Below are 25,342 nucleotides of genomic sequence, written 5' to 3' on the forward strand. Positions count from 1 at the left end.
TCGCTCTTGCTGCCATCGTTCTGCCTTTAAACCTGTTGATGTTTCTAAATTTGTTATTTTACGCTGTTATTTCTTTAGCCGGTGTGCATTCCCGCTTCAGTGCAGGAGACGGAGAACAACGACGAAGAAACGAACCAAAAACATTTTCCCGAACCGGTGTGCTTCTCCTGCGACGGAGACCGCGGCGGCAAGGTGGCGGCATCGGTGCGCTTCGGGTGTCCTGTGGGCGCACCTTTCAGCGGCCGCTTTGGTGGGCACGGAGAGCTTTTTGTTTCGGGCCCAAAAGTGAGGTGATCCCACGTTTGCAGCGCGACCCGTGTTGATACCCCCAGAAGCGCATTGCGGGCTGCTCTGTAACTGGGCTGTTTGCAGTAGGGAGGTGCGTCGGCGCATGGGACGGCGTGTGCTGTTGCGGACTTTCAGTGTCGTCCGCATTTCTCTTTTGTCTCTCTATATCGTTCGCGCTGTTATTCCTCTTGCTCTGCCTTTGTTCCTCCTTCCCCCGCCTCTATGCAGGCGCTACTACAGTGTAGTGCGACGACAACGACTGCACCAACGCTTCCGCGTGTTCCGTGATTGAGCTCGGCGCAGCAGCACCTCCATGCCGGCCGCAACTCGCCTGACACACCCGCCACTTTTTCGTTTCACGTTTCACTGCAGAAGCAAAAACAGCTCACAGAAATCGACTAGAAAACTCAACCGAAGCTGCAGAGTCATGGAGACGACGTACATTGTGGACTGCGGCCACCACACCATCAAGTACGCGGGGCTCTCCAAGCGCAGCAAGCGCACCGTCGAGGTCCTTGTGAAGGAACGCCGAAGTGAGTGCAACGCCTACGTGGCGGACGACGAGCGTCTGCGCCAGAGCGTGCCGCAGCTGCTCAGCGGGGAGCTGCGCACCGATGAAGAGTTGACGTTGATGCTTCTGTTGGACACCTTCGCCTCGCAGAAGTCAAAGGCATCCCTGCTGTACTCCTGCTTTGAGCAATTCGGGTGCAAGAAAGTCTGTCTGCACTACACCGCCTGCACAGGCCTCTACGCCGCGGGCGAGACGTCCGGCGTAGTGGTGGACATCGGGTACGCCGGTGTGCAGCTCAGCTCCGTGTACAAGGGCGTGGTGCAGACCGCGCTGTCGTCGCGGCTCACCTCACTCGGCACCCGAAGCCTCGACTGCGAGCTGCACAGATTGCTCCGCAGTGACGTCACGGAGGAGGCGCTGCACCGCATCAAGGCGCAGTGCTGCTCCCTGACGGAGCGGGAGGAGCCCCAGCCCGATCTCACCCTGCCCGATGGCACCGTCTTCCCAAGCAAAGGGTTGAAGCGGTCGGAGCTGCACAGGGCCAGCAACGCGCTGCTTTTTTCCACGACGTCGTCCGTCCCCGACAGCATGCGGCTCATCTTTCAGAAGCACTCCATTCGCTACCCCGACTCCACCTCGTGGTTGCGACTGGGTGGGGGATCGCAGATTGATGGGGTAGAGGAAGTCCTCGGCTCGGCCATGGCGCATCCCCTCTGCCGCCACACCCCGAAGGAGCTTCATTTGAAAGACGCCACGCATGGGCCGGTCAGCGGTGGCATCATTCTTTCTCAGCTGAATGTATTTAAGGGCATGTGTGTCGGTGCTGGTGATTACGAGGAGTACGGGCCGGATGGATGCGTTCGCATGCAAGTGGTGGACGCCAGATGATGCATGCACGCCGCGCGTGACCTTCCCTTTTCTTTTCGTTGTGGCGTTGGTGTTCCTTCGTAGGTTGGACGTGATGGTGGTGCTGCTTCTCCAAGGGCAATTTTCAGAATCCACAAATTGATAGTAAAAGGAGGCGGTGTGTTGTTTGTTAGTGTTGCTGCAGAACTCGCATGCCTGCGCTCCTTACGATAGAGTGAAGCGCTCATGTAGTGGGAAGGAGCGCAATCGATCAGGCAAGCTCTTTTCCCTTCCGCTATTCAACATCATGATCCTCTCTTTGGCATGCGTCACCTTCTTTTCGGTATTTGTCTGTTTTGTGATGCGTGCACGCACACGTACGGTGTTTCTACGTCGTTTTCTTCCATACAAAACGCCTGTCTTTTGCTTCCATAACGCACCATACCGTGTTCACAAGATATATTATCGTCGCTGTGACCATGACGCTTCGAATCCTCAGCGCCGTGAGGCATCGGCTAAAGGCCCGCTGCGAACTAGCGCGTGCTCGCATGCAGATGAGGAACTTGATGGACTATGAACTCATTGGCCGTTACTGTGGACTGCTGCTGTTCCCTTTCGTCATCTACTGTTGCGTTGGGCAGATGCAAGGCTACGCCGACGATCAGATCCGTGACCGACTTGCTGATCGGAAGCACGTGCGGTAAGCGACACCCGCTTTAGATCGAAGTATTTTTGTTGTCACTGTTCGTTGTGTCTCTTCACAGATATTGCTGAGCAAAGCCCCATTGCTGACTCTTTGTTTTCTAAATCAGAGCATTGAAGGCGAGTGCGTCGAAGCAGAAGCTCTATAGGGTCATGCAACCAAAATGCGGCTGCGCAACTCGGTGAAAGCCGCACTTCATCGCGTGAATCCTTTCGAAAGAAAAAGGAAAATAGAAACGGTCTCGATTCGAGAGGGCGAAGGTGCAGCATAAATGTGTTTTACTCTCTCGCGCGTGCGCTACGCTGTTTCGTGAAGGGCTTGCGGGTTATCTTGCCGTGCGAGCTACACTTTGCTGTGAAAGCGCACTGCCCATCTCTGACCATCTCATCTCCTCGCTCCACCTACGCCTCGCACACGTCCGCGAATATATATATATGTATTTTTAACGTAGTGTTTACTTCTGCTGCTCCTTTGCAGATCTTTTGTTTTGTTAGATCCACGGGAGGCATTTTCCACCTCTTCTTTGCACCGTCTTCTTCGTGCTCTTCTTTCCTGAAAGCGCGCCCGTACACACACACGCACATACACGCAAAGCCGCAGATGATCACCACAAGCGGCCGCGTTGTCCGCAAGAACGCCAACGCGTCGAATGGGCGAAGGGCGCAGCAGCCCCGGCAAACACCGCAGGAGCAAATCGAGGAGGCGCTGCAGGCCCGCGACTTCTCCAAGGCGACGACCATCCTTGAGTTCTACAAGTCCAGCGGCCAAAGCCTCGGTGACTTCCCCATCAACCCCTGGCTGGCGTACAGCGCGTTTCACGCAAACGACATCGATAAGGCGATCGATGTGTACAAGGACATGCTTGCCTTGCAGAGCTTCGACCCCATCAACTACATCTACCTGGGCTGCTGCCACTACATGAACGGCGATTTTCAGGAGGCCGAGGAGTGCGCCCTGCGCGGGCCGGAGTGTCCGCTGCAAGTCCGTCTGATGCTGCACATTGCTCAGAAGACACACGACGAGGAGAAACTCATGTCCTACCACGGAAGGCTTCAGGACACCGTGGAAGATCAGCTCTCCCTCGCCGCGGCGCAGTACATTCGCAACCACTACACGGAGGCGATCGACGCCTACAAGCCCATCCTGGCCCAGGCCGCCGAGTACCGCGCCCTCAACGTGTACTTGGCGATGTGCTACTTCAAATTAGACTTTTACGAGGTGAGCGTGAACGTGCTGAACGTGTATTTGCAGACCTACAACAACAGCGCCGTCGCCATTAACCTGAAGGCGGCGAACCACTACCGCCTCTTCAACAGCAGGGCGGCGCGCAGTGAGTTGAAGCTGCTCATCGACCTGCAGCGCACCACGTACAACGTGGAGACGGACATTGTGAAGCACAACTTGGTCGTCTTCAACAACGGCGACGGCGCCCTGCAAGTGCTGCCCTCCATCCTCGACGTCGGCATCCCGGAGGCGCGGCTCAACTTGGTCATCTATCACCTCCGCCACGATCAAATCAACGAGGCGTTCGACTTGATGGCCAACGTGGATCCGCTGACTCCGCAGGAGTACATTTTAAAGGCCGTGGTGAACGCCTACGTGGGGCAGAACATGGAGTCGCAGGAGCACCTAAAGGCGTGCAAGGAGATCTTCAACTTCGTCGGCTCCTCCGCCAGCGACCGCGACACCATTCCAGGCCGACAGTGCATGGCCTCCTACTTCTTCCTCCTGCGCGACTTCGCCAACGTGTTGATTTACCTGCGCTCCATCAAGCCGTACTTTATTCGCGATGACACCTTTCTCTATCTCTACGGCATCGCCTGCGCCGGCACCGGCGAGTACGCGGAGGCGGAGCAGAGTCTGCTGGCGGTGAACTCCGAGAAGATCAAGGCCGAGTTCAGCTACACGAGCTGGCTCGTTCGCTCCCACATTATGAACAAACAACCGAAGCTGGCGTGGGACATCTACTTACGGAAAGAAATGGGCGAGTCTATTGGTATTCTCCGCCTCCTGGCAAACGACTGTTACCGCACGAGCGCCTTCTATTATGCTGCGAAGGCCTTCGACGTGCTGGAGCGGCTTGACGGCGATGCCGAGTACGTGGAGGGAAAGAAGGGCGCCTGCATTGGCGTCTTCCAGCAGGTGTTTGCGAATGAGGAGACGTCGGACGCCTTCTTTGATGTGATGAAGATGGTGGATTCGAGCATCCAGCAGCACACCGATGACCCAGTCATTGTGAAGGACTTTACGCAGATCCTCACGGTGATGAAGGAGTGGAGCAAGGACGCAAAATTGAAGCGTCGATAAACTGGAGAACGAGCTGGGGTGGCTAGTGCGGTGGGTAACTAGGCAGATTCTTTCGTACTGCTGCTCAGTCTACGTCACCTTGTTCTACCCTGTTTCCGCTGCCTTCTTTTTCCTCCTCCCCCCCCCCCTCCTTCCGCTGCGTGCACGTTCTCCTCTGAGAGTGCGCCGACGCTGAGGCCGTTTCGCACATGTACAGAGCTGTTTTCTTTACCGTTGCAATGTAGACTTTTCTCAGCCCTTTTTTTTTCATTTCTTCTTTCTCCATGTTGATGCGATCTGACGGCGATTTGGTGTGGACTGAAGTGCGCGCCAGACCGAAGTCGTTGCTTCGTGGGCGTGTGCGTGTCGCTCAACGGATGTTAGACGGGTTGCCCCGCAACGCGCATGCGCCGTGTGTTTTCTTTCGTGTTACCATATATTGGTGTGCTTGTTGCTGCAGTGCGAGGGCCAAAGAGAAAAAGAAGGCTTCGAAACGTTCGTGGGACCGCACTTTCGGTGCGTCGCCCCCGGTGGTGCTTGCATGTGTTTACGCTCAAATTTGTTTGTTTGATGCGGTGCAACTTCCTTTGCTTTTGCTGGTTTCCAGACTTTTTATGATGTTTTCACGCAGGACTTACATTGACCGTTAAGCTGATCGCCCAAACCCTAATGCGTCGTCGGTTTATCCTCGCATCGGCTGATGTGGCGGGAAAGGAGGGTAATGCTGCAAAGGGTTCGTTGTGCGGCAAAAAAAAAAGACCGGCAATAGAAGAGGTACAGGACCCTGAACGGAGAACACTCCGCCTTTTGTCGCAGAGAATTCATCTTCACTCGCTTTGAATCATACCACGGGAGCTACCCAATGAAGCTGCCGGTGCATTTTGGACCATAGAAATGTCCGTGATTCATTCCCAGTTATCCCAACAATGTAGTTCATTTGTGTCGACGTCGCTGCTCTCATCCACTCCGCTCAGCTCAACTCTCCACGTTGTCTTCGTCAAGAAAAGAAGTTCAGAAAAGGAACGCTGCAACCACATCGTTGGTGACGGAGCGCACCGCTAGCCGCGGCGTCATGAAGCCCCACGGACTGGCGGAGGTGCCCTTCATCGCTCAACCCTCCGCCCTCGTCGCCCGTTCCATTTGCGCACTTTACTGGAAAGACGCGTTCCTCGGCAGCTGCGTGGCCATCGCACCGTCCATCGTCATCACGGCCGGCCACCACTACAACGCCAACCGCGACGATGTCGGCGACTTCAGCGTGCTGACGCGCCCCGGCCACTGGGCGGCGGTCGAGTATGCATCGAAGAACAGCTTCTTCGACGTCGTCGTTTTTTGGTTGTGCGAGGCGGTCGAGGCGCACGTTTCGCTGCGTGGATTTCTTCCTGGCGTGGGGGCGCAGGTCGCAACGGTGTGGCTCTCGCCGAAGCCGCCGCACGCTGCGATCGTGTCGCCCGGTGTCGTGGTCGAGAGCGAGCAGGAGAACTGCGTCGCACGCGGTACCGTGAGCACAACCGGCTCGAGCGGTGCGCCCGTGGTCGACGTGTTCGGTGAGCACGTCGTCGGCCTGCACCTGACCTCCAACACCCGCGATGGATCGCGCGTTTCCGGCTTTCTCCCTGCACGCAAGCTCGTCTCGTTGCTGGCAGAGATGGGTGTAAACCACGCACGAGTCCAATCGTGATGTCTGCTACGCGCTCAATTTATGGAGGACACCGCAAACGGCAAAAAGGTCCAACTGGCACTGGAGATCAACAACATAAGGAGCTCTTCTGTGTTCGCCATGTAAGTGTGTCTCCACACTTCCGTTTGGCATGCTGAGTTGCAGATTCCGTCAGCCGTCGCTTTGTGCCTGCGTGTTTGTCTGTCCAACGCGTGTGTGTCCGCAAAAGTAAACGATGGATCCTCACGGTTTTGCGTGCAACACGCGTTTACCGTCCTCTGCTCAGCACAACACTGTAAAAGAGGGAATGATTTTTTGGTACCCTTTTGTTCTCTAACAAGCTGGCGAAGATAGAGAAACCACCAAAACAACTCGATTATGACTGTAATTCGTGTTCCGAAGATTCACCGCGCAACCGCTTTGCCGTGTGTGGTGCAGCGCCGTCGCCTAGCTTTTCTTCTTCCCTGTGCCGTGCTGTGCACTTCATGTTGGTCACCGCGCCGCTTAAACGATTCAGTGCTGTCGGTGAGACCGCGCCGCTAATTTCCCCCCTCAACTCCTACGCTGCCTCTCCTTCGCCTTGTATCGTGGCACCTCCTTTCTTTCCTTTCTTACCTTTTCCTTCGCACCCTTACCCCCCCCCCCTCCAACTCTCCTGACGACACACCAGCATTTGCGCCTCTTGCTTTTACAGGTCCGTGTGCGCTTCCACGCTCGCACGTCGCCAACCCCCCCCCCCTCCCACGTCGCCTCGCCTTTACACGCTTCGGAGCCTGTTGCACAAGACCGCTCGTGCTGTGGCGTGTCCTTTGCGCGTTCTTCTTGTTGTTGCTGCTGCGGTGGTGGTGTACTCCATTGCGTTTGTGCGGAACGCACCTCGGTGCTCTTGCGATCGGACTATAAATACAACAACTAAAAGCCTTCAATACATGGCGCATGCCGCTTCTTCGGAGGGCAAGAAGGAGTCCAATGAGCCGCTGCAGTTCTCGTTTGAGGAGCTTGTGGCCGGCGGAGTGGCCGGCTTCGCGGAGCACTTTGTGATGTTCCCCTGCGACACCATCAAGACACGCATGCAGGGTGGCCGTTGGCGCAGCATCCGCTGCGTGGTGCGGCACGTCTGGCACCACGAGCGGCTGACCCACCTCTACCGAGGCTGTGTGCCGACACTCGTATCGGCGGTGCCGGCGCACGGGGCGTACTTCAGCGTGTATGAGGCCTTCAAGCGTCTCTTTGGCGATGCAACGAACTACGACATAGCCGCGGCGGCCAGCTTTGCCACGGTGGCCCACGACACCGTCTCGACCCCATTCGATGTCGTGAAGCAGCGCATGCAGATGGACAAGCACCGCACCTACTCCTCGTCGGTGGACTGCGTGAAGCGCATCGTGCGTAGCGAGGGCGTGCCGGCGCTGTTCCGCTCGCTGCCAACGACGGTCGTGATGAATGTCCCACACTTCGCCGCCTACTGGGTGACCTACGAGAGCTTCCTGACTAAGCTGAGCGGCAAGACTTCACGCAACCGGGGAGAGGAGATGACGTTGGATTACATGGCGGCCGGCTTTGTCGCTGGGGCGTGTGCTGCGGTGGTGTCCTTCCCCTTCGACACAGTCAAGACGCACCTCCAGCTGGGTCACGGGAGCGGCTTCCGTCACACGCTGAAGGGTTTGGTTGCACGGCGGGGTGTGCGTGGGGTGTTCGCGGGTGTGGTGCCGCGCATCATGTACACCGCCCCCTCTGGCGCCATCATGATGGTGACGTACGAGACGGTGAAGAACGCGCTGGCGTTTGAGGAGGCTTTGTGAGGAGGAGGAAGGGCGGGAGCGACAAACAACGTTGGGTGCGTCGACATCCCGCTGTGGCTGCAGAGAGGGACAACAGAATGGGAAGCGGGTTTTATTTATTTACTTACAGCGCTTCAGCAGGTGCTGGGGTGCGTGTTGAGGTGTGCGTCAGGTGCTGTAGACAGTGACGCACGCGTTCCCACAAGCCAAAGGCGGTGCGTGTTCTTCGGTGGTGTGGGCGCAAATGAAGAACGCTCCTTTTCCCGTTGCTGCTGTCTTCTTGCTTGGTTGTTTGTTGTCAAATGGATTCCAACTATTTCGCATTCCCGTGACGGTCGCCGTGGCTGTACATGGCATCAACTCTTTACATTGTTTTGCTTTTCCCGGTTTATCCTCATTTTATTATGCTTTCCCTTCACACAAGCTCACCTACAACGTACTCGGAAAACAATATTTCTAAAGAACAACAACGCATTTTGGGGGGCCGCTTTTTATCAGTTTTTTTTCCGTTTATGGCGCTTTACGCCAGCAGTCGTTGTTTCTCTTCTGTGTCGTTTTTATTCTCACCACCTAATGCTGCCATCGTCGCTTCGAGTCGAGAGGGGAATGCGGACATAAATCAAACGGAAGCGAGGAAAGGGACAGAAGGGGGTTGTGGACGCTGACGTTATCATTGACGGTGTCCGTCTCGTTTGGAGCGAGTCCCAACGTGGCACGGACTGCTTCTCGCTTTGCGCAAAGGAATCGACAGAGGTACTTCTTTTTTTCTTTTCTCCACCTGGTGTGGGAGAGGGAGAGAGGAAAAGAGCGTGCGCAACGCTGTGCGGCGTCTTCACGGTGCACACGGCACTGATGAGCACAACTAACGAAATGACTCCTTGTGGTCTGCATGGCCTTTTTGCGGCCTCCGCTTCCACTCGCACAACTCATCGCTCTCCACGTTTTCTCCCGCAATACGCGGCACTTATTTCCCTTCTTTGGTGTTGGACTGAAACGGCGACGTGAAGCGGTCATTCCTTTTCCTCCTACCGAGCGTAGAAGGCAGGCGGTTCTGCCGCGTCATGTTGCGCACTACATAAAGGGAAAAGGCTACCGAATCAAATACGGAACAAGAAAATAACATACCGCTACCTCCACGCAGCGCAAGAGATGAGCGGATCGCTTGCACTGCGGAAGCTACTCTTCGATGAAGAAGAGGAGCAGAGTGTACACCGACGTGGGTACCACTACTCCGGTGCCTACACGCCGCTGCTGAGCTCCGTTGCGGTGGTGCAGCCCGCCGCTGTTCTCCCCAAAAGCGGCCTGCCACTGGCATCCCTCTGTCTCTTCTCCACCTTCGTCAGCTGCCTCACCATGAAAGTGCGGAATAAGGAGAAATGGTGGATGGGCATGTTCGCCATCTGCACCGTGTACTACAGCAGTGTCAAGGCGCACAAGGTAGACAACGGATTGGTGGGGCATCAAAGCGGCTTCTTTGCGGCGGGGATGGGCGTGATCGGGTGTGTGGCGCGTCTCATGGTAAAGAGCGGCGCCTTCAGGTGGAATGTGACCTGCCTCGGCGTCTTCGGTGCCCTCCTCTGGTACGAAATCGGCCGCTATCACGTGTGGACTGACCACGTCACCGAGTTCCGCCGGGAAGTCACGCCGGAGCGCTCGTACAACCTGTTGGGTGAGTACGTGCCGCAATCGTTGGAAGTTGAGTTCCTCCCTTACCGCTCCATCGTCTGATGCGACGTGTGCGCGCGGGCGTGTTTGTTGGTGTGTGGTTCAAATACCATAGGGAAAAGGAAATGCGGTGGGTTTGCTTTGCAAAAGTGGCGGAGTTTACATGCTCCTCTCGTTGCCCGCTACGCCGTGTTGGCATCGTCGCCTGGTCTCTCCTGTCACCTCTCGTCGTACGCACAGACATCGCTCGCCCTAAAAACTGAGAAGGGGCGTATTTGTTTACACTATCAACTCAGATCAAGGACGGCCTGAAGGCTGTCGCGCTACGGCGATCACACGTATTGGTGCGCATCGTAGCCGTGTCGCTGTTCACAACACGTGCGTTTTCCTCCTCTTCTGCAGCTCCGTGTACGCGTGCGTCTGCCCTCGTTGCGTCTCCGAGCAGACCGGTCGATATCTTTTTCTTGTGGTTCCCCTCGTCTCTTGCAGTCCAGCGCAGACGAATATCAGCGTCCACCTCGCTTTTTTTATTACTTTTGCCTAGTGTATTGATACAGCTCTTCCAAACTTTCCAGCGCCAAGCAACGATGGGCCCCAAACCGGTCATTCTCGATCACGACGGTGGTCACGACGACTTGGTCGCCCTGGCGCTGCTGTTGGGCAACCCGGAAACCGTCAAGGTGATTGGCTGCGTCGTGACGGACGCTGACTGCTACGTGGAGCAGGGCTTCAACGTCTCTGGCAAGGTCATGGCGTTGATGCACGCGCAGGAGGAGACGCCGCTGTTCCCCATTGGCAAGACGTCCTTCAAAGGCGTCAACCCCTTCCCGCCTGAGTGGCGCTGGAACGCAAAGAACATGGAGGATCTGCCGTGCGTGAACATCCCGGCGCACCAAGCCATCTGGGACACCGTGCGCCGCGACAACGACGCCCTGGTCGGCGAGGAGCTGATGTGGCGAAGCTGGTGGAGTCGCCGGAGAAGGTGACCATCTGCGTGACGGGCCCTCTGTCCTGCGTGGCGTGGTGCGTGGAGAAGCACGGCGAGGCCTTCTGCAAAAACGTGGAGGAAATCATCGTCATGGGCGGTGCGGTGGACGTAAAAGGCAACGTGTTCATCGACGGCCGCACCGACGGCAGCGCGGAGTGGAACATCTTCTGGGATCCGCCGGCAGCGAAGACGGTGCTCACCTGCCCGCACCTCAAGACCGTCGTCTTCTCCCTCGACTCCACCAACTCCGTGCCCGTGACGTCGGCCGTGGTGCAGAAGTTCGGTGCCCAAAACGAATATCTGCTCTCACAGTTCGTAGGTGCGACGTGGGCCAGCTGCACCCACGTGGTGTTGATGCGGCCGGATGACGGCTACTACGCCTGGGACGTGCTGACGGCGGCGTACGCGGTTGACAAGTCGCTCGCCGAGGTGGAGCCGGTAGCGCTGGAGGTGGTGGTGGAGGCGAACCATCCGATTGAGGGCCGCACAAAGCGCCTGCCTGCCGGGGCGGTCTCGGGCAACACGGTCATGGCCAAAAACACCAAGGCCGACTTCTTCTATCAAATGGTGCTGAACAGCACGCGCCGCTGTTTGCCCAAGTAAAGCGTCTTACGCACCGCGTTGCCTCCACACGTTGATACGCAGCCTTTCACAAGGCAAGAAAGAGCGCTTTACTCCCCCCCCCCCTACGTTCATACCCGCGGCGAACACAAACGTTGAAATTGTGGGCGGGTTTGTTTACTTCTCTTAATGAGCCTTTCACGCGAATGGCTCAATGCGCGCTCAGAGGCGCTGCCGACATGGTAAGCTGGCGAGAGAGCTCTGCGTTGCTTAGAAGGCCTTTCAACCGCTTCAACGTGTTGGCAGGAAAACAAACACACACGCGCGATCAAAGGAGGCGAATTAAATACGCCAACAGCTTTATCCATGAACTACCAGAGAAAAGAAGTTTCCGCACCCGGCTTAAATATTGGCTGCTCTATTTCTGGTTTGCGACGGTGTTGGGGGAGGACGAACGCGGCGACACAGGGCCGCTCTGCTTCCACCCACCCTCCATTCTAGCGAATTCTCACTTGCCAATGCACAAGCCGAAGTGAAAGAAAAACGGTGTCGCTGCTCCTTCCCTGTTACTACCACTTTCTTCTCAACATCCTTGTCTTCTCTCTTCGTATCTTTCCACGTGCATCGGCGCGTTGGCGCCGTGAGCAGAAACGAAAGCAATGGATCCATCCCAGAGCGTCTCCGTGTTCGCGTCCGCATCGGCGCCTTTCCCTGCCACAGAGGGCAAAGCCGCGCCGCTGCTATTCGTCGCCTCACAGGGCTTCGACAGCAGTCTCCCCCAAGTGTCGCGGAATGACTACAAGGCGCAGCTGTACAACTTCAAGTGCACCAAAGGTCGCGCCTTTTTGCAGGACCGCCAAGCCGCAGTCACGAGCCTGCCGCGTCTTCTCCCCGACGGCGTCCCCTACGCGGCGAATTTCGTCTCCTTCGACCGCCTACGCGAGTGCGGCGCCCTCAGCGAGACACGCCAGAACGAAGTCAGCATCACTGCTGAGGACCTCCGGCTGCTCTACGAGGCGCGGTGCCTGGATCAGGACTTGGCCCCGTCCTGGCAGCGGGAGGTGCGCTTTATGGAGCTGGTGAGTGCGAATTGCAAAGGCAACTTCTTCTGTCTGCCGGAGAACGGCTTCGGCGTCAGCTCCGCGGAGGCGCTGGCGGCCATTCTCTCCACGAATCGCCGCTACAGCGTGCTCGACGTCTCCGGAAATCGTCTGCGCGACGAGGGCGCGCGCTTCATCGCGCAGCTCCTCAAAAAGAACCGCACGCTGGTGCACATCGATGTGGCGTCGAACGATATCGGGCACACGGGCGGGGTGATGATCGCACACGCCCTCTTAGAAAACAACACGGTGGTGTCGCTGGACATCGGCGCCCGTGCGGGCGTCAACGGCAATCACATCGGCACCCCCGGCGCGGAGGCGTTCGGCATGGTGTTGAAGAGCAACGAGGTGCTGTCGCGGCTGAACGTCAGCAGCAACGGTCTCGGGGCTGCCGGGGTGACGTTCATCGCCAACGCGCTCAGCCTCAATCACTCCTTGAAGCGACTCAACCTATCTAGCAACAGCCTCGAGGCGGACGGTGCACGCGTCCTCGCGGCGGTGCTGGAGGAGTCGCAGGTCACACACTGGGAGCTGCCGCGCAACCGCCTCGATGACAAAGGCGGCGCCGTCTTCCTCGACGCGTTGGTGGAAGCCGTCCGCAACGGCCACGACGTCGTGGAGTATTTGGATATGGAAGACAACGTGCTCGGCGTGAAGAGCGCCGAGGCGGCGGGCAAGTTGCTCTCCTCCTCCACCGCGCTGACGGTGCTGCGCCTCGCGGCCAACTCGCTGGAAAGCGGCGTCAAGGCGATCAGCGCCGGCCTGCAGGAGAACCACAGCTTGACGACGCTCTCCCTGTCCAAGTGCAGCGTGGACCACAGCGGAGCCGCAGCACTGGGCCACGCCATCGCAGTCAACCGCACGCTTCTCCACCTAGACATGAGCAACAACCGCATTAAAGACGCCGGCGCGGTGGAGCTGGCGAAAGGCCTCGGCTCCAACAAGTGCCTCCTGTCGTGCAACGTGTCGTCGAACAAGATCGGCCACGAAGGCGGTCTCGAAATTGCGCGGGCGCTGCAGAAGAACGCCACCCTGCGTCACCTCAACCTGCGACGCAACATGATGCTGGAGGCGACGGGAGACGCGATCAGCGACGCATTGCGATTGAACAAGTCGGTGGAGCAGATGGACGTGGCGTACAACGACTTTTCCTACGTGTGCGTCATGGCCATCGAGCGCGCACTGGAGCACAACCAGGCGGTGAACAAGACGTTGCTCGTGCCGAAGCTGCAGAGCGACATTGACAGACTCGCGCCAAAGGAGAAGGAGCTTGACCGGGCCGAGGAGGACATCGAGGTGGAGAAGCGCATGGTGCGAGACCGCAGCGAGGAACTTATGCGCCGCGGAGAGGAGGCCCGCGTCGTGTCGGAGAAGCTGCGTCGCGAGATCACGGAGTTAGAGAAAGTGTACGAGAAGATGCGGGCGGCGGCCGACACCGCCGAGGACGCGATGCGGCAGACTGAAAACCGCGTCAACCTCGCCATGACGGAGCTGAAGACGAAGCGCGCGAACATGGAGACCCGCATCCAGCAGGAGAAGGAGCGCGCCGATCGCTTCCAGCGCGACACGGAGAAGCTACGCAAGCAGATCAAGCATCTGGAGGATGCGGAGAAGGAGCAGCTGGGTCCGCTCTTGAAGGACCTGGAAATCACCGAGCAGGACCGCACACGGGAAATGGACGACGCGAAGTTTGAGGCGGAAAAGCTCGCCACGCTCCAAATGCGCATGAAGGAGCTGCAGATCGCCGCGAACAAAGGCAAAAAGAAGAAGGCGTAGTGTGCGCAGAGCTCCACTTTTTGGTTTGTTTTGTATTTCTAATGTAAAGTACTATCAGGGGAGGTTCTCTTATTTTCTTTTGTGCTGGCGTTTCATACGCATATTTTTCCTGGCCCATGTACAGAGATTTGGCGGTCGTCTCACGACTCTACACATTTTTTTGTCTACGAAAGTGTTACCGGCGCTCACTTGCTGTCCTTCTACAGTGTCCTGCATCGTGCGGAGCGACTGCGACGGTGGGCCGCAGCAGATGCGCTCTTGTGCCAATCATTCATCTCTTGAGGGGGAGAAAGATAAAGTATGAGGGAGGGTAGAGCATGGGCTGCCGATGTCTGCGCGGCGTGACAGCCTCTTGAATTGCTGCGCCTCTGCCTTCGTACGGCTGACTCGAAGGCTCGAGTAACACGCGTTGCTTACGCTAAAGGGGAAAAACAACATTTCCCCTTTATTCCCTTTTACCACCGGTTTTGTTTGGCATTCTGCACCTCGCAGACCGAAACATAAAAATATAAATAAGACGCTTTCCATTCATCGAAGCACCTCATGCCGCTGCTCATCCACGCAGTCCAGACCTCAAAGAAGCGGTCCGCCGATGCGCTTGTGAAACCACTCCCCCAATCCGCAAAAGAGCTGGCGGCGCAGGCCCTCTCCAACCTGTGGCAACGGCTTTTCCGGAGCTACCAGCACTTCTCCCAACCAGGCTGCGACTCCTTCGTGATCGATGCGGCGGTGGGTGCCGCCCCGATCACCAGTGGCGCAAAGGGCACAGGGAGGCAACGTGGCATGCAGTGGGCGCCGGGCTTCTCCACGGCGTCCACGTGCGACGCTCTCATTCAGCACCTCTTCCGATGCAACGAGCACTTTGACGCACTGTCGTGGGTAATTGCGTTTTGCCTCATCGACCGGCTGCAGCTCCACCACTACGTCCGCCAGCGTCTGCAGAACATTTCGTTTTGGAAGCCGCTCCACTCGTCGCCAGCGTCATTTCAGTTAGTGAAGGAGGACGCTCCTCAGCTGCTCTTCACAGCTTACACGCTGGCCTTCAAGTGGCATCTCGACTACACGGTTTCCATTAAGTATCTCACCAACCTTCTCCCGCAGCAGCGCCACGCCCGCACGGCGATCTTGCGCGCCACCGTCGAGGATGAGCTGGTGGTCCTGCAGGCGCTCGACTACAACTGCGCCGTGTCGGATCACCACGTTGCGCAGCTGATGGATCACTTTCTGACCGCCGCGGAGCGGACTTGCGTGCTCCATGTGGTGCACCACGACTGACCACGGAGAGCGCGCCCTCCCCTTCGGATACAGCACTTTTGAGTTTTTTCTGCTACAGTAATTTCGCTGCTTTTTTCCTTTCGTTTTGTTCCTTAGCGCCATCACAGACAATCGACAAACCGACAGAAAAACAGGCCTTTATGAGGATGATGATGATGATGTAGCCGCCTTTACCCGCTAATGCTCGCTGGGCACAATGGCATACGCGACTCTTAAACGAACGGCGCCACCACCGCTGCGAATGCTGTGCTCTCTGGGGACGTGACAAAAATTGTAGCTGTTACGCCTGCATCGCTTTATTCTCTCTTGACCCGTCCGATCGGCAGCAGAGGAAGACAGGAGCATACTTGCATTTAATAAAAGAATGAACTGGAAAGCGACTGCAATAACACGCACGTGTCTACATTCTTTTCACTTCTCTATATGTTGTCTCGCCCTTCCTTGTCGTTTCCGCCCCTTGATGTTTCCATCCCCCGTTTTCTTATATATATATATTTGGTTGTTTCTTTTCCTTGCAGACTGCAGCTTGGCTTTGCTATTCTTCATCCTTCCCTTTTCTTTTTCTGCATTCGTCGTAAGCAACGTTTGTAATATATCTATATAAATATCTACTAACTATTATCTACGATCATCTTGATAAGCTGTACCACCTTTAGTCAGCTCTGTGCTTGCAGCTATCGTGTGCTCTTCTCTCTTGCTTTCTACAGCTTTTTTCCGTTGTTCTATTTTAAAGCTTCGTGTGTGATTGGCATTTGGCGCTGATCGATATTGCCGCCGTGTTTTCTTTTTTTCGCTCTCCTCCCCTTGTTTTCTCTACTCTACGGCTTAACAGTGTACATATATATAAATATACATTTCCTCCAGCTTTCCTCGTAAAAAGAAGAGAAGCCCAAACAAACAACCATCCCATCTCCTCCTTCTTATTCTTATTACAAATGTACGTCCAAAACGCGAACTCCTCCCAGCAGATGATGCAGTTCCCACAGAATCAGTCCCAGCAGCAGTTCTCTGCCATTTCTTCCTATCCTCCGCAGCAGTCCTTCATCGTGCAGCACCCGCAGCAGCAGAACGTGTACCCGTCGCAGAACACCCAGTTTGTCCCGATGAACATCACGTCTCAGTCGAGCCAAAACTACGTCAGCGCGCCCACCGGAACCGTCTACGACAATAATTTCCAAGGCTCCGTGAGCCAGATCTCGCCGGACCAGATCACGCGAAGCCACAGCCGCACGCAGATGGTGCCGATCCCGTCAAACGATGAGCGGTACCGCAAGCAGCTCATCGTGAACTACCTCGCGCAGGACGTGACCAGCGCAGACATCCACACCCTCTTCTCCCGCTTCGGCCCCCTCGACGGTGCTCGCATCATCTTCGATCGCCAGACGAGCATGCCGCGCGGTTACGGCTTTGTCTACTTCCGTCATCCGGAGAGCGCGAAGCAGGCGGTGGACACGATGAACGGGTATGAGTTCCACGGCAAGCGTCTGAAGGTGGGCTACTCCACCAACCCGCTGAACATCATCTCCAGCACCTCCGCGGCGCAGTAAAGAGATGCCGGCGCGATGAAGTAAGCAGGAAAAGGGAGCGAAAAGTGTTCTTTAATTGATGGGTCACGTACACCTTTTTTTGTTGTTATTGAGCGATTCTCTCATTCTATTGTGCGCATTTTTTTCTTCACAAATTTGCGCCGTGGTAAATCGACGCTTCAACTTTTTCCCCCCTGTGCTGTCGTTGAGTGTGGAGCAACATCGCGACAGCTGCGGGCCGAACTCGGGCTGTTCCATTCAATTCCTCGCTTTCTTTTTGATTTTCTCTCTTTCTCCGATTTCTTTGTTTGTTTATTTGCCTCATCTTCTGTGCTTTATCTCCTAAGCTCATTTATCATGTTCTGATACGACAATTTTTCTTCCTCCGTTTCTTTTTGTACTCCCATTTTCCCCTGTCTTCTCACATTACTCCTCCCTTTTCTCTCTGTGTGCAATATCAGGGGAAAAAATGTACCTTCTATCTTTCTTCGTTGTTTCGCAGTTTTTTGTTGTTGTCTTCCTTTCTCCACTTCCCTTCGTGATATATTCCTAAACTAGCTGTTGTTGTTTCACACTCCAATGTCGTTTGAGCTTTTCACGCGCAAACCTTCACTCGTACATCGTTTTATATAGTTTTTGGTTTTAAAAGGGAATAGATATATATTCATGTTTGCTCACTGTTGCTTTCACATTATTCCCGAGAATTCTTTTTTTTTCCTCTTCCCATTTTATTTTGGTTATGTTTTTGTTTCTTCATTTCTCGACTCTTTTTACATCGTTTGGTGCTTATTATGACTATTAAAATTGTTTGTGTGTGTGTGTTATTGCGCCTGTGCGTTTTCAGCGTGGTTGTCGGTGTTGTGCATGGCGCTGTCGGGGAACGGTATGAAAGAAAGAGGAGAAACTGCTAGGCTTTGAACCGTGACGGCGCCACTCTGCGACGGCGTTTATGTGTTTGCTCCTCCTCTCCTCCTCCTCCTATCTATGTACCTCCTGCTTCGTCGACGTGCTGCGTTAGTTTCCTTGTTTACTTTCATGGCCTACGGTGAACAAAGCGAGCCACTTTCTTTTTTGTGGCTGCGCCGTAGCTTTCTGTTTTGCTTGTTTGATTCCTTGCTGCGTCGTGTGAGGAGCATACCTTTTCTTCATCTTTTGTTTTCATCATTCTACTCAAAAAGATACAAAGAAAGAACTAGCGCAAACAAACAGTTAAAAACTTCTCTCTGCGCCCCGTTTACTGCGTTCATCTACTGCCTGACCTTTTTTTTTCCTTCGTTGCTGTTGGCTTCCCGCGCCAGACGCATTCACTACTTAAAAATGGACAAGCTTGCCATTCTCACGGGCCACGTGAGAGTAAAAGCGTTGGCCTTGATGGAAGCGTACAGGTAGAGGCGCGTACTTGTCAAAGCAACTCTAAAGCAGTCAACCATTTCTGTTTTTCTAAGAATTCTGAATTAAAGTAGAAAAAAAAAGGAGCTTTGCTCTTGTGAGGCACCGCGTTGGAGAGGGTTTCAGCCCGTGTTGTGGTTTTGCAGAATCTTCCTTGAACCTCTTCCTTGTCATGTTTAACGGGCCACAAAACAGTTCTTTCCTTTTTTCGTCGTCGTTTCTTCTTCTCTTTCTTCTTCAATCTTTCATTGTTTGTGCTTGTGTATCCATCGCTTCAAACTACTGTCACTTTCGGATTGAATTTTTGTTTCCCAAAATGTCTTTCCTCTTTCTGTCGTTCTGTTACTTCCGCCTCCTCAACGGTGATCAACGTGCGCCGCTGAGCTTGCCCTCTTTTGTTTTCCTCCCCTTGTCTTTTTTGTGTGGGGGTAAAAGCGAAGCAATCCGCGTGCGGGGAGAGAAGAAGCAAAGATGCTCTGATAGCGAAGATCGAGTAGAGGAGGAGAGAAAGAAGCGTGGAGAAGTCGGTTTCGTCTGCGGCGGAAAGTGTGAAGAATGGTAATCCACGCTCAGCGGTCGGCCAATCATTCTTACGCAGTGCATTTTTCCCCGTGGAAGATTGTTTTCTTTAATCGCTTTATTTTGATTCAGTGTCTCTTCCTTTGTGTGCCTTAGCTTCGTATGGTTTCAAGAATACCTGCACACGCACATATGCATATCGACATACATATTTATTCCGATGTGATCCTAGTTTGATTATGCGAGTGTACAGCAAGACTGGCGGAACTCATCGCAGTCGATGATTTCATCAGTGTCATGAAAAGGGCTCCTAAGGGAAAAACTGAAGTGTCCTCTGCAAATTTTCTCTTGTTTGTTTGTTTGTTTGTTTGTTGTTTTTATTGGTTTTGCTCGCCCTCCCGTACTCCTCCTCCATTTCATTTCTCGTCCGGTATTTTCCTCTCGGCGCACACGTGTGCAAAGGAGAGCGGTGACGCTTTTCGTTAGCGAAAAGATGAGCCTTCCAGCACGTTCTCCCGTCACGGAAGAAGTGGGGTTCTTGTGTGCTAAAAAAGCCGTCGTTGCACGGGCTGAACGTGTGAGGGTGTCGTCCCTCCCTCCTCTTCCTGCCTTCCTCTGTATTCCGCGATGACATGTGATGGATCAGCGTTACTCTCTTCCCCTCTGCAAGTGCATGCTGATCGTTTCTTTTGTTGTCCTCTTTTAACTGTCGCAGGGTGGTGGTGGTGGATGACGAGGTGTGCGGTCAAAGGAGCTCCTGCGGTGATGATACATTCTCGCTGGAAAGAGAGAAAGCGATAGGTGCAGACAGTAAGAGTGAATGGGCGACCAGCAGGAGATGGAAAGCCGAAACAGTTTTCACGCCGTGGTACATAACGAAGAAGGAGGGGGGCGGCGGATAATGTGGTCTCCATCACACACACGCTGTCCAAACGTTGTTCGTCCCGCTTTCCACCCCCTCTTCATGCTTACGCTATCGTAGCGGCGCACGGCCGACCTTCTCCGTAAGAACGAGGAAAGGCGTTGCGCTCGCTTCCGGCTTGGTCCGCTCCTTTTTAGGGTCCTCCTCAGTTTTCATACGCTTTACTGGAAGGCGTGAAGAGCAGAGTCTTTTTCTTCTTCTTCCTTTTTTTGTTGTTGTCTGTTTGAGGTCAACGCGATGAAGACGTGTAACCACTCCAACGGGCCCATAAAAATGGCAGCAGAGGTCGTTGCGCACACGCCGCGCATCAATGAAGAGAGGGACATTATTATTGTTTTCTTTTTCTGCGAGGTTTGTGTTATTTCCGTGACCAAGCTTCTCAAGACGGCTGCAACGCTCTGTGGCTTCCACGTTTTGTATGGCATGCGTGCTCGAGCAGAAAAGAGACAAGTCAAGTACAGCGACAAGACAAACGTTTAAACGGTGCCGAAATGGTGCATGCTGCATAAGGAAATCTGTTATTGACTCCTTCTCGCCCTTCCAACGCGTTATAGCGGGGTGGAACGACGATAGCGCAGGCCGCCGCCGCACGAAGAAGGGTTGTTCGCTGTTTTGGGCATCCAAAACCAACAGCACGCAAACACACACACGGAAGAAAACGTAGCTACCGATATGAAGCTACGCGTGCCTCGTTACTATTATTGTTTTATCGGCAACGTGCAAAGTAGGCGGTGTTATTGCGAGCGATGTTTTTTTGATGTTTTGCAGAGGGTTTTCAATTTTGGTTGTTTGTTCTCCCATACTCTCACGTTCTCAACTGCAACTGTTTTCTTCTTTTCATCTTGCGCCTCTCGTCTACCTCTCTTCGATCCTTCCATATATAAATGTGCCCCAGCAGGGTTTCCAAATGGCGGCGATTATGGCACGAGACGTGCTGCAACGACGGATGCCTTGGTGGGCCACGTCTTTTCTTGCTGCCCCGAGCGCCGGCGCCAGCGGAAGTCTCCTCCTCACCTCCGCTCAGCGGCGTCAACTCTCTTCGATGACTGTGCGCGGTGGAGACGGCGCCGACTCTGCTCGCCGCTTTCACAAGGCGTGCTCCTTGTGCGACACGTCATTGAACAGTGCGCAGGCAATGTTGACGCACGGCAGATTTCTCAGACTCGTCGACTCAAACCGAGGCGATGTTGTGATACACGTGGACACCACGGACTTCCTCTCCTGGGAGGGCACGACGCTGACCACCGTGCCGGAGGAAGCCGCCCTGCTAGAAAGGCAGACGCGCCTTAACGCGCTTATGCTGCCCTTCTGGGTGACAGAGCCGCAGGCGACGGAGTTGTGTGCCTACGAGTCAGTGCAACGAAGCCTTCGCTGCGCTTCTTCAGGCAGCGCCATCATCGCGGACGCCTTCCAAAACAGAGATACATTTGTGGAGCTGACGTGTGGTACATCGGAGGTGACGCGCTACGTGAATTGGGAGGCTTTGTGCTCCCGCTCACTGCCTCCGGTAACTTTGCATTCGTGTTTGTCGTTCTTCCGCTGCTTCGTGCCCATCAACGTCAGAACCAAACGAGCGTTTGACACCGTGGTTGCGATGCGCCTCCGTGTCGAGGCGATGTGCAGTGATTGCTGGTGCAGCGTATGGGGCACCGCAGACGACTACGAGAGGTGCGGCTTTCGCGTGCTGGACGGCGCACTCGGCGTATACGTCTTCAACGGCCTCGGCAGCCCTGCGTTTCTCATTCACGCCTTGTGCACGACGACTCCCCTCGAGGTGTACGCCGCCTGCTATCCGAACGACAGCATCTGCACGACGTCCAGCTCGTAAGGTTGGGGCGCTTATTACCGTTGATTTGATTATGTACATCTCGAGCGGTGTTTTTTCTGCTCTCCTTTTCTGCTGCCCTCCGCTTGTGTAGGTCCTTTGTCCGCTACGATCATCTCCGCCGGTAACGGAAGGGAAAAGATGCGCTGTTTACTGTGCTCCTCGGGAGATGGGGTGCGTCGTGTGTATGTGCCGGCAAAAAACTCCAGACCGCCTGTGACACGGCTGACGACAAGAGCAAAGCAACCTGACCGCCAAATTGCCTACGATCCACCTTTTCTGGTTACCGTTGCTCCACACAAGAAACGCCTCACTTCCTCTTCTTCATCTCTCCTCGCTAGGAATACGCTCGGACCTTCACCGCCGCCGTCAGCAACTCCAGTTGGGTACGCTGAGGTGCTTGCGCAAAGAGGTAAGAGAGAATATCAGAGCAGATTGACAACACACAAACGAAGCTTAACTGACGGGATGGACTTCTTACCGCGCAGCAAAGATGAGCCAAGTGTTCTTCGACGGCAGCTATTGATTGAGCTGTCTGTGCTGCGACGTCGCTACGCACAGCTGTCCGACGAGGTGAAGGACAACCAAATCAACGAGGCCGACTCCTCCAACCCGCGTCTTCACCGCGGCCCCGCTGCGTTGTTGTCTGGCAGCGTGACATCAGCCGAGGTCGAGGAGGATTCCGGGGCACTCGGCCAGAGCGATCGGGACGCCATTGAGGCGCTATTCCACTCGATGGACGACTTCACGCGGGAATTTAACGAAGGCAAAGGCGGTCTGGAGCGCGACGACATAGTATCGAAGATCATGCGCAGCAACACGCCAAACCCGTAAACTTACGCGAGCTCAGCCTCTTCCTCTGTTCCTTTCCTGGAAACCCTTCCACTGCTGATAATTAATGTAGAACGTGCAAAAACAAAGCAGTTTGTGATTCTGCACGCTTGAGGGCTAAAGGAATGAGATCACAAGATATTCAGGGCTTTTTTTTTCCGTTGCAGCCTGCAACGGCATCGAATGATCTGTGGGGTTTATTGATCCCTTGTCGAGGGTTTAGGGTTGTCTTGACTGAGATCTTCTCTGCACAGCAAGGGGACGTATGAGATCTCCATCTTTTTTTTTGGTGTTTTTGCGTGCTTCTCAGGCACGTTCGCTCTATCATCCGCTGCTTGACTGTCTACGTTCCTTCTCCACTTCTTTCCCCATTCTTTTCTTTGTATGTCCTCGTCTTTCCCACTCACACGTTTCAACGGCCCTTTCTTGGACAATTCGATCGTGATCCTGAGCACAGCTTAGTATCCAAACATGGTTGCTCCGAAGAACAAGATCCGCCGCATCGGCAAGAAGAAGGGCGCGACGCTGAAGGACGTCAGCGCGTGGCGCTGGATCAAGACGGCCGCCCGCCACTTCAAGCAGGAGGGCAAGATCTTCGTGCCGAACTGCACGGAGATCATGAAGAGCTCCCACGGCCGCGAGCGTGCCCCGCAGAACCCGGACTGGTACTACATCCGCTGCGCCGCCGTGCTGCGCGCCATCTACCTGCGCCCCGGCGTGGGCTACGGCGGCCTCAGCAAGCGCTTCGGTAACAAGAAGAACTACGGCAGCCGCCCGGAGCACGCCGTGACCTCCTCGAAGGGTCCCCTTCACTGGGCCTGCAAGTCGCTGACGAAGCTCGGCCTTGTGGAGCCCGGTGCGCAGTCCGGCCAGCGCCTGACCCGCAAGGGCCACAAGTTCGCCGACTCCCTCGCCTTCCAGGTGCAGATCCGCAAGTTCGGCCAGTCCAAGGCGTAAATCGTGTTGGTAACTCAGCGTCTGATTCGTTTCGTTTTCCTTTTCAAAAAAAAGTTGCAGAGCAAAAGCGCGTCGGTTGCGATCGCTGTCAGCTTTCGTGGGCCCACTGCCCCGATTGCATTGGCCACCGATGCGTCGTGGGGGGCGGGCTCCCGTGTATCGCAGACGGCCATTATTTCTCTTCTTTTCGTTCGGTTTGCTTCTCCTCCTCCCCCTCCATGGCATTGCTGTGCGGGTGTGAAAGGCCGGATGAGGTACGTCGCTCGTGGAGACAAGAGAGGCAAATTTGTTTGCACGAGGACATAAAAACCCCGACGAGGCGAGACGAGGCCTCATGTGACGGCCTTTTTATTTCTTGTGCCGATGTCATCTAACACACACTTCTCTACTCATTTATTTTTCCGCTCCGCTTCTCCTCCTTGCCGGTCTCCTTCCCTCCACTCTCTGTGAGGTGGGGCCGCACCGCTTGCACCGCTGCTCTTGCTGTCGTGCCGTGTCAACCGCCACACAGACACACCTTGCTAGTCTTCACCAGAAAAGGATATTTTCGACGACCAACGGAGGCATAGACGCATGTCTGTGCTCAGCGTCTTTCTAAAAGCCGCGGCGCTCGGCGCGGCGATGAATGCGTTGCTTCCCAGCCGGCGCGCGCAGTGTGCTCCGTTCGTGGATGCACCGCCAGCATCAGCCGCCGACGTGGCCACGCAGGACTTGGTTGCCAGCATGCGTCTCCTCGACCAAGATCCCCAATGGAGCATTGAGGCCGACGATTTCCACAACAGCCTGCGCGCAGCCACGGTGCAGCTGCGCCTTCTCCGCCTCAGCGCCACATACACAGACGCGGAAGGCGACACCGCCCCCGTCATGCGGCTTGTCGGGCTTTTTCCTGGTGTGTCGACGGACACGCTTTATCATTATCTGACGGGTCTGCAGACGCGTCCTGCGTGGGACGCAAACTACACCTTCTACGAGCGTTTTAACGGCGCCTGTCGGGGCACCCTTCAGCATCCCTCTCTGCAGCGGCCGATGGCTGCCGTGGCGAAGAAGCGGCCGCACTGCGAAGGGGATGTGTGCACCCTCGTACCGGATATCTCGAGCAGCATCGTCGACCATGACTGGTTCTGCCACGGGGTGGGCAGCCCCTCTCTGCGTCGCTTTGGACTTGTCGACCGCCTTTTCCAATACGAGCGGCTCACCACCGTTTTCCGATTTGCAGCCGACGCCGAAGCGGTTCCTGCTGGTGCGCTGGCGGTGTACGACATCCTCTTCAGCGGCTCAAGGCGGGCGCGCGACAGGGCCGCCGCAGACTCCCCCGCACTCGCCGCGTGGCTGCAGACCAAACGCCGCTGCGACGACGTGGAGGGCGTGGACGTTAACTTTCAGCAAATCACTCTCATCCCTATTGCCGATGCGCACGACCAACTCTTAGCGCGGCCCGAGCAGCTGCACTGGCTGTGCACCATGGGCAGCGTGATGGACGATAAGGCGGCCAAACTCGTTTACAACGTTTTCAAGGACACCCAAACACGCAGCGAGCAGGGAAAGGCGTCTCTTCCAGGAAGTCTGCTCGTCATGACGTCCGCCAACAACGTGCATGTTCCCAAGCTCTTTCCATTATGGATGCAGAAGAAGATTTCCGGTGCTGTGTCGCGTAAAGCATACGGACAATTGATGGCCGCTTGCGTGAAGGATCAAGGACGGTGAGCAAAGGGAACGCATAAGAGATGTGGCCGACTGTTGTGCTCGGGTTGTTTCAGTTTGGTGTTTGTGGATCGCGCCATACATGTGGTCTCTGCATTCAATGCAGCGTATACCAAGTAGTCACATGACACAGATACACAAGCGTACGCACAAACCGTCAAAAAACAGCAATTCTTAAGAGAAAAATGCGCATCTTCTCGTGAGCACTCCCGCCCTCGGCAGTGGAGTACCT

The 25,342-nt window shown here is 55.3% G+C and overlaps 16 protein-coding genes across 22 annotated transcripts; all 16 read left to right on the forward strand.

The window, feature by feature from the left end:
• Positions 1-514: 514 nt before the first annotated feature.
• ABB37_04878 (putative actin-like protein) lies at positions 515-1,687 on the forward strand (the record flags this gene model as incomplete). Its single annotated transcript, XM_015802701.1, has 1 exon — positions 515-1,687. The coding sequence occupies exon 1, from the start codon at positions 716-718 to the stop codon at positions 1,685-1,687; it is 972 nt and encodes a 323-aa protein (XP_015659145.1). The 5' UTR covers positions 515-715.
• Positions 1,688-2,100: 413 nt separating this feature from the next.
• Positions 2,101-2,349, forward strand: ABB37_04879 (hypothetical protein; the record flags this gene model as incomplete). The annotated part of the gene is made up of 1 exon (XM_015802702.1): positions 2,101-2,349. The coding sequence occupies exon 1, from the start codon at positions 2,125-2,127 to the stop codon at positions 2,347-2,349; it is 225 nt and encodes a 74-aa protein (XP_015659146.1). The 5' UTR covers positions 2,101-2,124.
• Positions 2,350-2,797: 448 nt separating this feature from the next.
• ABB37_04880 (hypothetical protein) lies at positions 2,798-4,655 on the forward strand (the record flags this gene model as incomplete). Its single annotated transcript, XM_015802703.1, has 1 exon — positions 2,798-4,655. The coding sequence occupies exon 1, from the start codon at positions 2,949-2,951 to the stop codon at positions 4,653-4,655; it is 1,707 nt and encodes a 568-aa protein (XP_015659147.1). The 5' UTR covers positions 2,798-2,948.
• A 951-nt stretch (positions 4,656-5,606) lies between these two features.
• On the forward strand, positions 5,607-6,315 carry ABB37_04881 (hypothetical protein; the record flags this gene model as incomplete). Of its 3 annotated transcripts, none has more annotated exons than XM_015802704.1 (1): positions 5,607-6,315. In XM_015802704.1, the coding sequence occupies exon 1, from the start codon at positions 5,707-5,709 to the stop codon at positions 6,313-6,315; it is 609 nt and encodes a 202-aa protein (XP_015659148.1). In that variant the 5' UTR covers positions 5,607-5,706. The 3 variants fall into 3 exon arrangements, with proteins under 3 accessions (XP_015659148.1, XP_015659149.1, XP_015659150.1); XM_015802705.1 differs by having other exon boundaries at positions 5,635-6,315; XM_015802706.1 differs by having other exon boundaries at positions 5,640-6,315.
• Positions 6,316-7,223: 908 nt separating this feature from the next.
• ABB37_04882 (putative mitochondrial mitochondrial carrier protein-like protein) lies at positions 7,224-8,096 on the forward strand (the record flags this gene model as incomplete). The annotated part of the gene is made up of 1 exon (XM_015802707.1): positions 7,224-8,096. The coding sequence occupies one exon, from the start codon at positions 7,224-7,226 to the stop codon at positions 8,094-8,096; it is 873 nt and encodes a 290-aa protein (XP_015659151.1).
• Positions 8,097-9,080: 984 nt separating this feature from the next.
• Positions 9,081-9,803, forward strand: ABB37_04883 (putative mitochondrial hypothetical protein; the record flags this gene model as incomplete). The annotated part of the gene is made up of 1 exon (XM_015802708.1): positions 9,081-9,803. The coding sequence occupies exon 1, from the start codon at positions 9,225-9,227 to the stop codon at positions 9,801-9,803; it is 579 nt and encodes a 192-aa protein (XP_015659152.1). The 5' UTR covers positions 9,081-9,224.
• A 424-nt stretch (positions 9,804-10,227) lies between these two features.
• ABB37_04884 (putative Inosine-adenosine-guanosine-nucleoside hydrolase) lies at positions 10,228-10,726 on the forward strand (the record flags this gene model as incomplete). Its single annotated transcript, XM_015802709.1, has 1 exon — positions 10,228-10,726. The coding sequence occupies exon 1, from the start codon at positions 10,328-10,330 to the stop codon at positions 10,724-10,726; it is 399 nt and encodes a 132-aa protein (XP_015659153.1). The 5' UTR covers positions 10,228-10,327.
• Positions 10,727-10,818: 92 nt separating this feature from the next.
• Positions 10,819-11,331, forward strand: ABB37_04885 (unspecified product; the record flags this gene model as incomplete). The annotated part of the gene is made up of 1 exon (XM_015802710.1): positions 10,819-11,331. One exon carries the CDS (start codon positions 10,819-10,821, stop codon positions 11,329-11,331), a length of 513 nt encoding a protein of 170 aa, XP_015659154.1.
• Positions 11,332-11,932: 601 nt separating this feature from the next.
• Positions 11,933-14,165, forward strand: ABB37_04886 (ribonuclease inhibitor-like protein; the record flags this gene model as incomplete). Of its 2 annotated transcripts, none has more annotated exons than XM_015802711.1 (1): positions 11,933-14,165. In XM_015802711.1, the coding sequence occupies exon 1, from the start codon at positions 11,949-11,951 to the stop codon at positions 14,163-14,165; it is 2,217 nt and encodes a 738-aa protein (XP_015659155.1). In that variant the 5' UTR covers positions 11,933-11,948. The 2 variants fall into 2 exon arrangements, with proteins under 2 accessions (XP_015659155.1, XP_015659156.1); XM_015802712.1 differs by having other exon boundaries at positions 11,936-14,165.
• Positions 14,166-14,680: 515 nt separating this feature from the next.
• ABB37_04887 (hypothetical protein) lies at positions 14,681-15,440 on the forward strand (the record flags this gene model as incomplete). The annotated part of the gene is made up of 1 exon (XM_015802713.1): positions 14,681-15,440. The coding sequence occupies exon 1, from the start codon at positions 14,709-14,711 to the stop codon at positions 15,438-15,440; it is 732 nt and encodes a 243-aa protein (XP_015659157.1). The 5' UTR covers positions 14,681-14,708.
• Positions 15,441-15,956: 516 nt separating this feature from the next.
• On the forward strand, positions 15,957-16,987 carry ABB37_04888 (hypothetical protein; the record flags this gene model as incomplete). The annotated part of the gene is made up of 1 exon (XM_015802714.1): positions 15,957-16,987. The coding sequence occupies exon 1, from the start codon at positions 16,376-16,378 to the stop codon at positions 16,985-16,987; it is 612 nt and encodes a 203-aa protein (XP_015659158.1). The 5' UTR covers positions 15,957-16,375.
• Positions 16,988-17,950: 963 nt separating this feature from the next.
• Positions 17,951-18,355, forward strand: ABB37_04889 (hypothetical protein; the record flags this gene model as incomplete). Its single annotated transcript, XM_015802715.1, has 1 exon — positions 17,951-18,355. One exon carries the CDS (start codon positions 17,951-17,953, stop codon positions 18,353-18,355), a length of 405 nt encoding a protein of 134 aa, XP_015659159.1.
• Positions 18,356-20,703: 2,348 nt separating this feature from the next.
• On the forward strand, positions 20,704-21,624 carry ABB37_04890 (putative mitochondrial hypothetical protein; the record flags this gene model as incomplete). Its single annotated transcript, XM_015802716.1, has 1 exon — positions 20,704-21,624. The coding sequence occupies one exon, from the start codon at positions 20,704-20,706 to the stop codon at positions 21,622-21,624; it is 921 nt and encodes a 306-aa protein (XP_015659160.1).
• A 336-nt stretch (positions 21,625-21,960) lies between these two features.
• ABB37_04891 (hypothetical protein) lies at positions 21,961-22,455 on the forward strand (the record flags this gene model as incomplete). The annotated part of the gene is made up of 1 exon (XM_015802717.1): positions 21,961-22,455. The coding sequence occupies exon 1, from the start codon at positions 22,090-22,092 to the stop codon at positions 22,453-22,455; it is 366 nt and encodes a 121-aa protein (XP_015659161.1). The 5' UTR covers positions 21,961-22,089.
• Positions 22,456-22,902: 447 nt separating this feature from the next.
• Positions 22,903-23,409, forward strand: ABB37_04892 (40S ribosomal protein S19-like protein; the record flags this gene model as incomplete). Of its 3 annotated transcripts, none has more annotated exons than XM_015802718.1 (1): positions 22,903-23,409. In XM_015802718.1, the coding sequence occupies exon 1, from the start codon at positions 22,924-22,926 to the stop codon at positions 23,407-23,409; it is 486 nt and encodes a 161-aa protein (XP_015659162.1). In that variant the 5' UTR covers positions 22,903-22,923. The 3 variants fall into 3 exon arrangements, with proteins under 3 accessions (XP_015659162.1, XP_015659163.1, XP_015659164.1); XM_015802719.1 differs by having other exon boundaries at positions 22,908-23,409; XM_015802720.1 differs by having other exon boundaries at positions 22,913-23,409.
• A 509-nt stretch (positions 23,410-23,918) lies between these two features.
• On the forward strand, positions 23,919-25,113 carry ABB37_04893 (putative mitochondrial hypothetical protein; the record flags this gene model as incomplete). 2 transcript variants are annotated; one of them, XM_015802721.1, is made up of 1 exon in its annotated part: positions 23,919-25,113. In XM_015802721.1, exon 1 carries the CDS (start codon positions 23,983-23,985, stop codon positions 25,111-25,113), a length of 1,131 nt encoding a protein of 376 aa, XP_015659165.1. In that variant the 5' UTR covers positions 23,919-23,982. The 2 variants fall into 2 exon arrangements, with proteins under 2 accessions (XP_015659165.1, XP_015659166.1); XM_015802722.1 differs by having other exon boundaries at positions 23,933-25,113.
• Positions 25,114-25,342: the final 229 nt, after the last annotated feature.

The sequence above is a fragment of the Leptomonas pyrrhocoris genome (genome assembly GCF_001293395.1).
Source record: "Leptomonas pyrrhocoris isolate H10 chromosome Unknown, whole genome shotgun sequence".
Taxonomy (NCBI): domain Eukaryota; phylum Euglenozoa; class Kinetoplastea; order Trypanosomatida; family Trypanosomatidae; genus Leptomonas; species Leptomonas pyrrhocoris.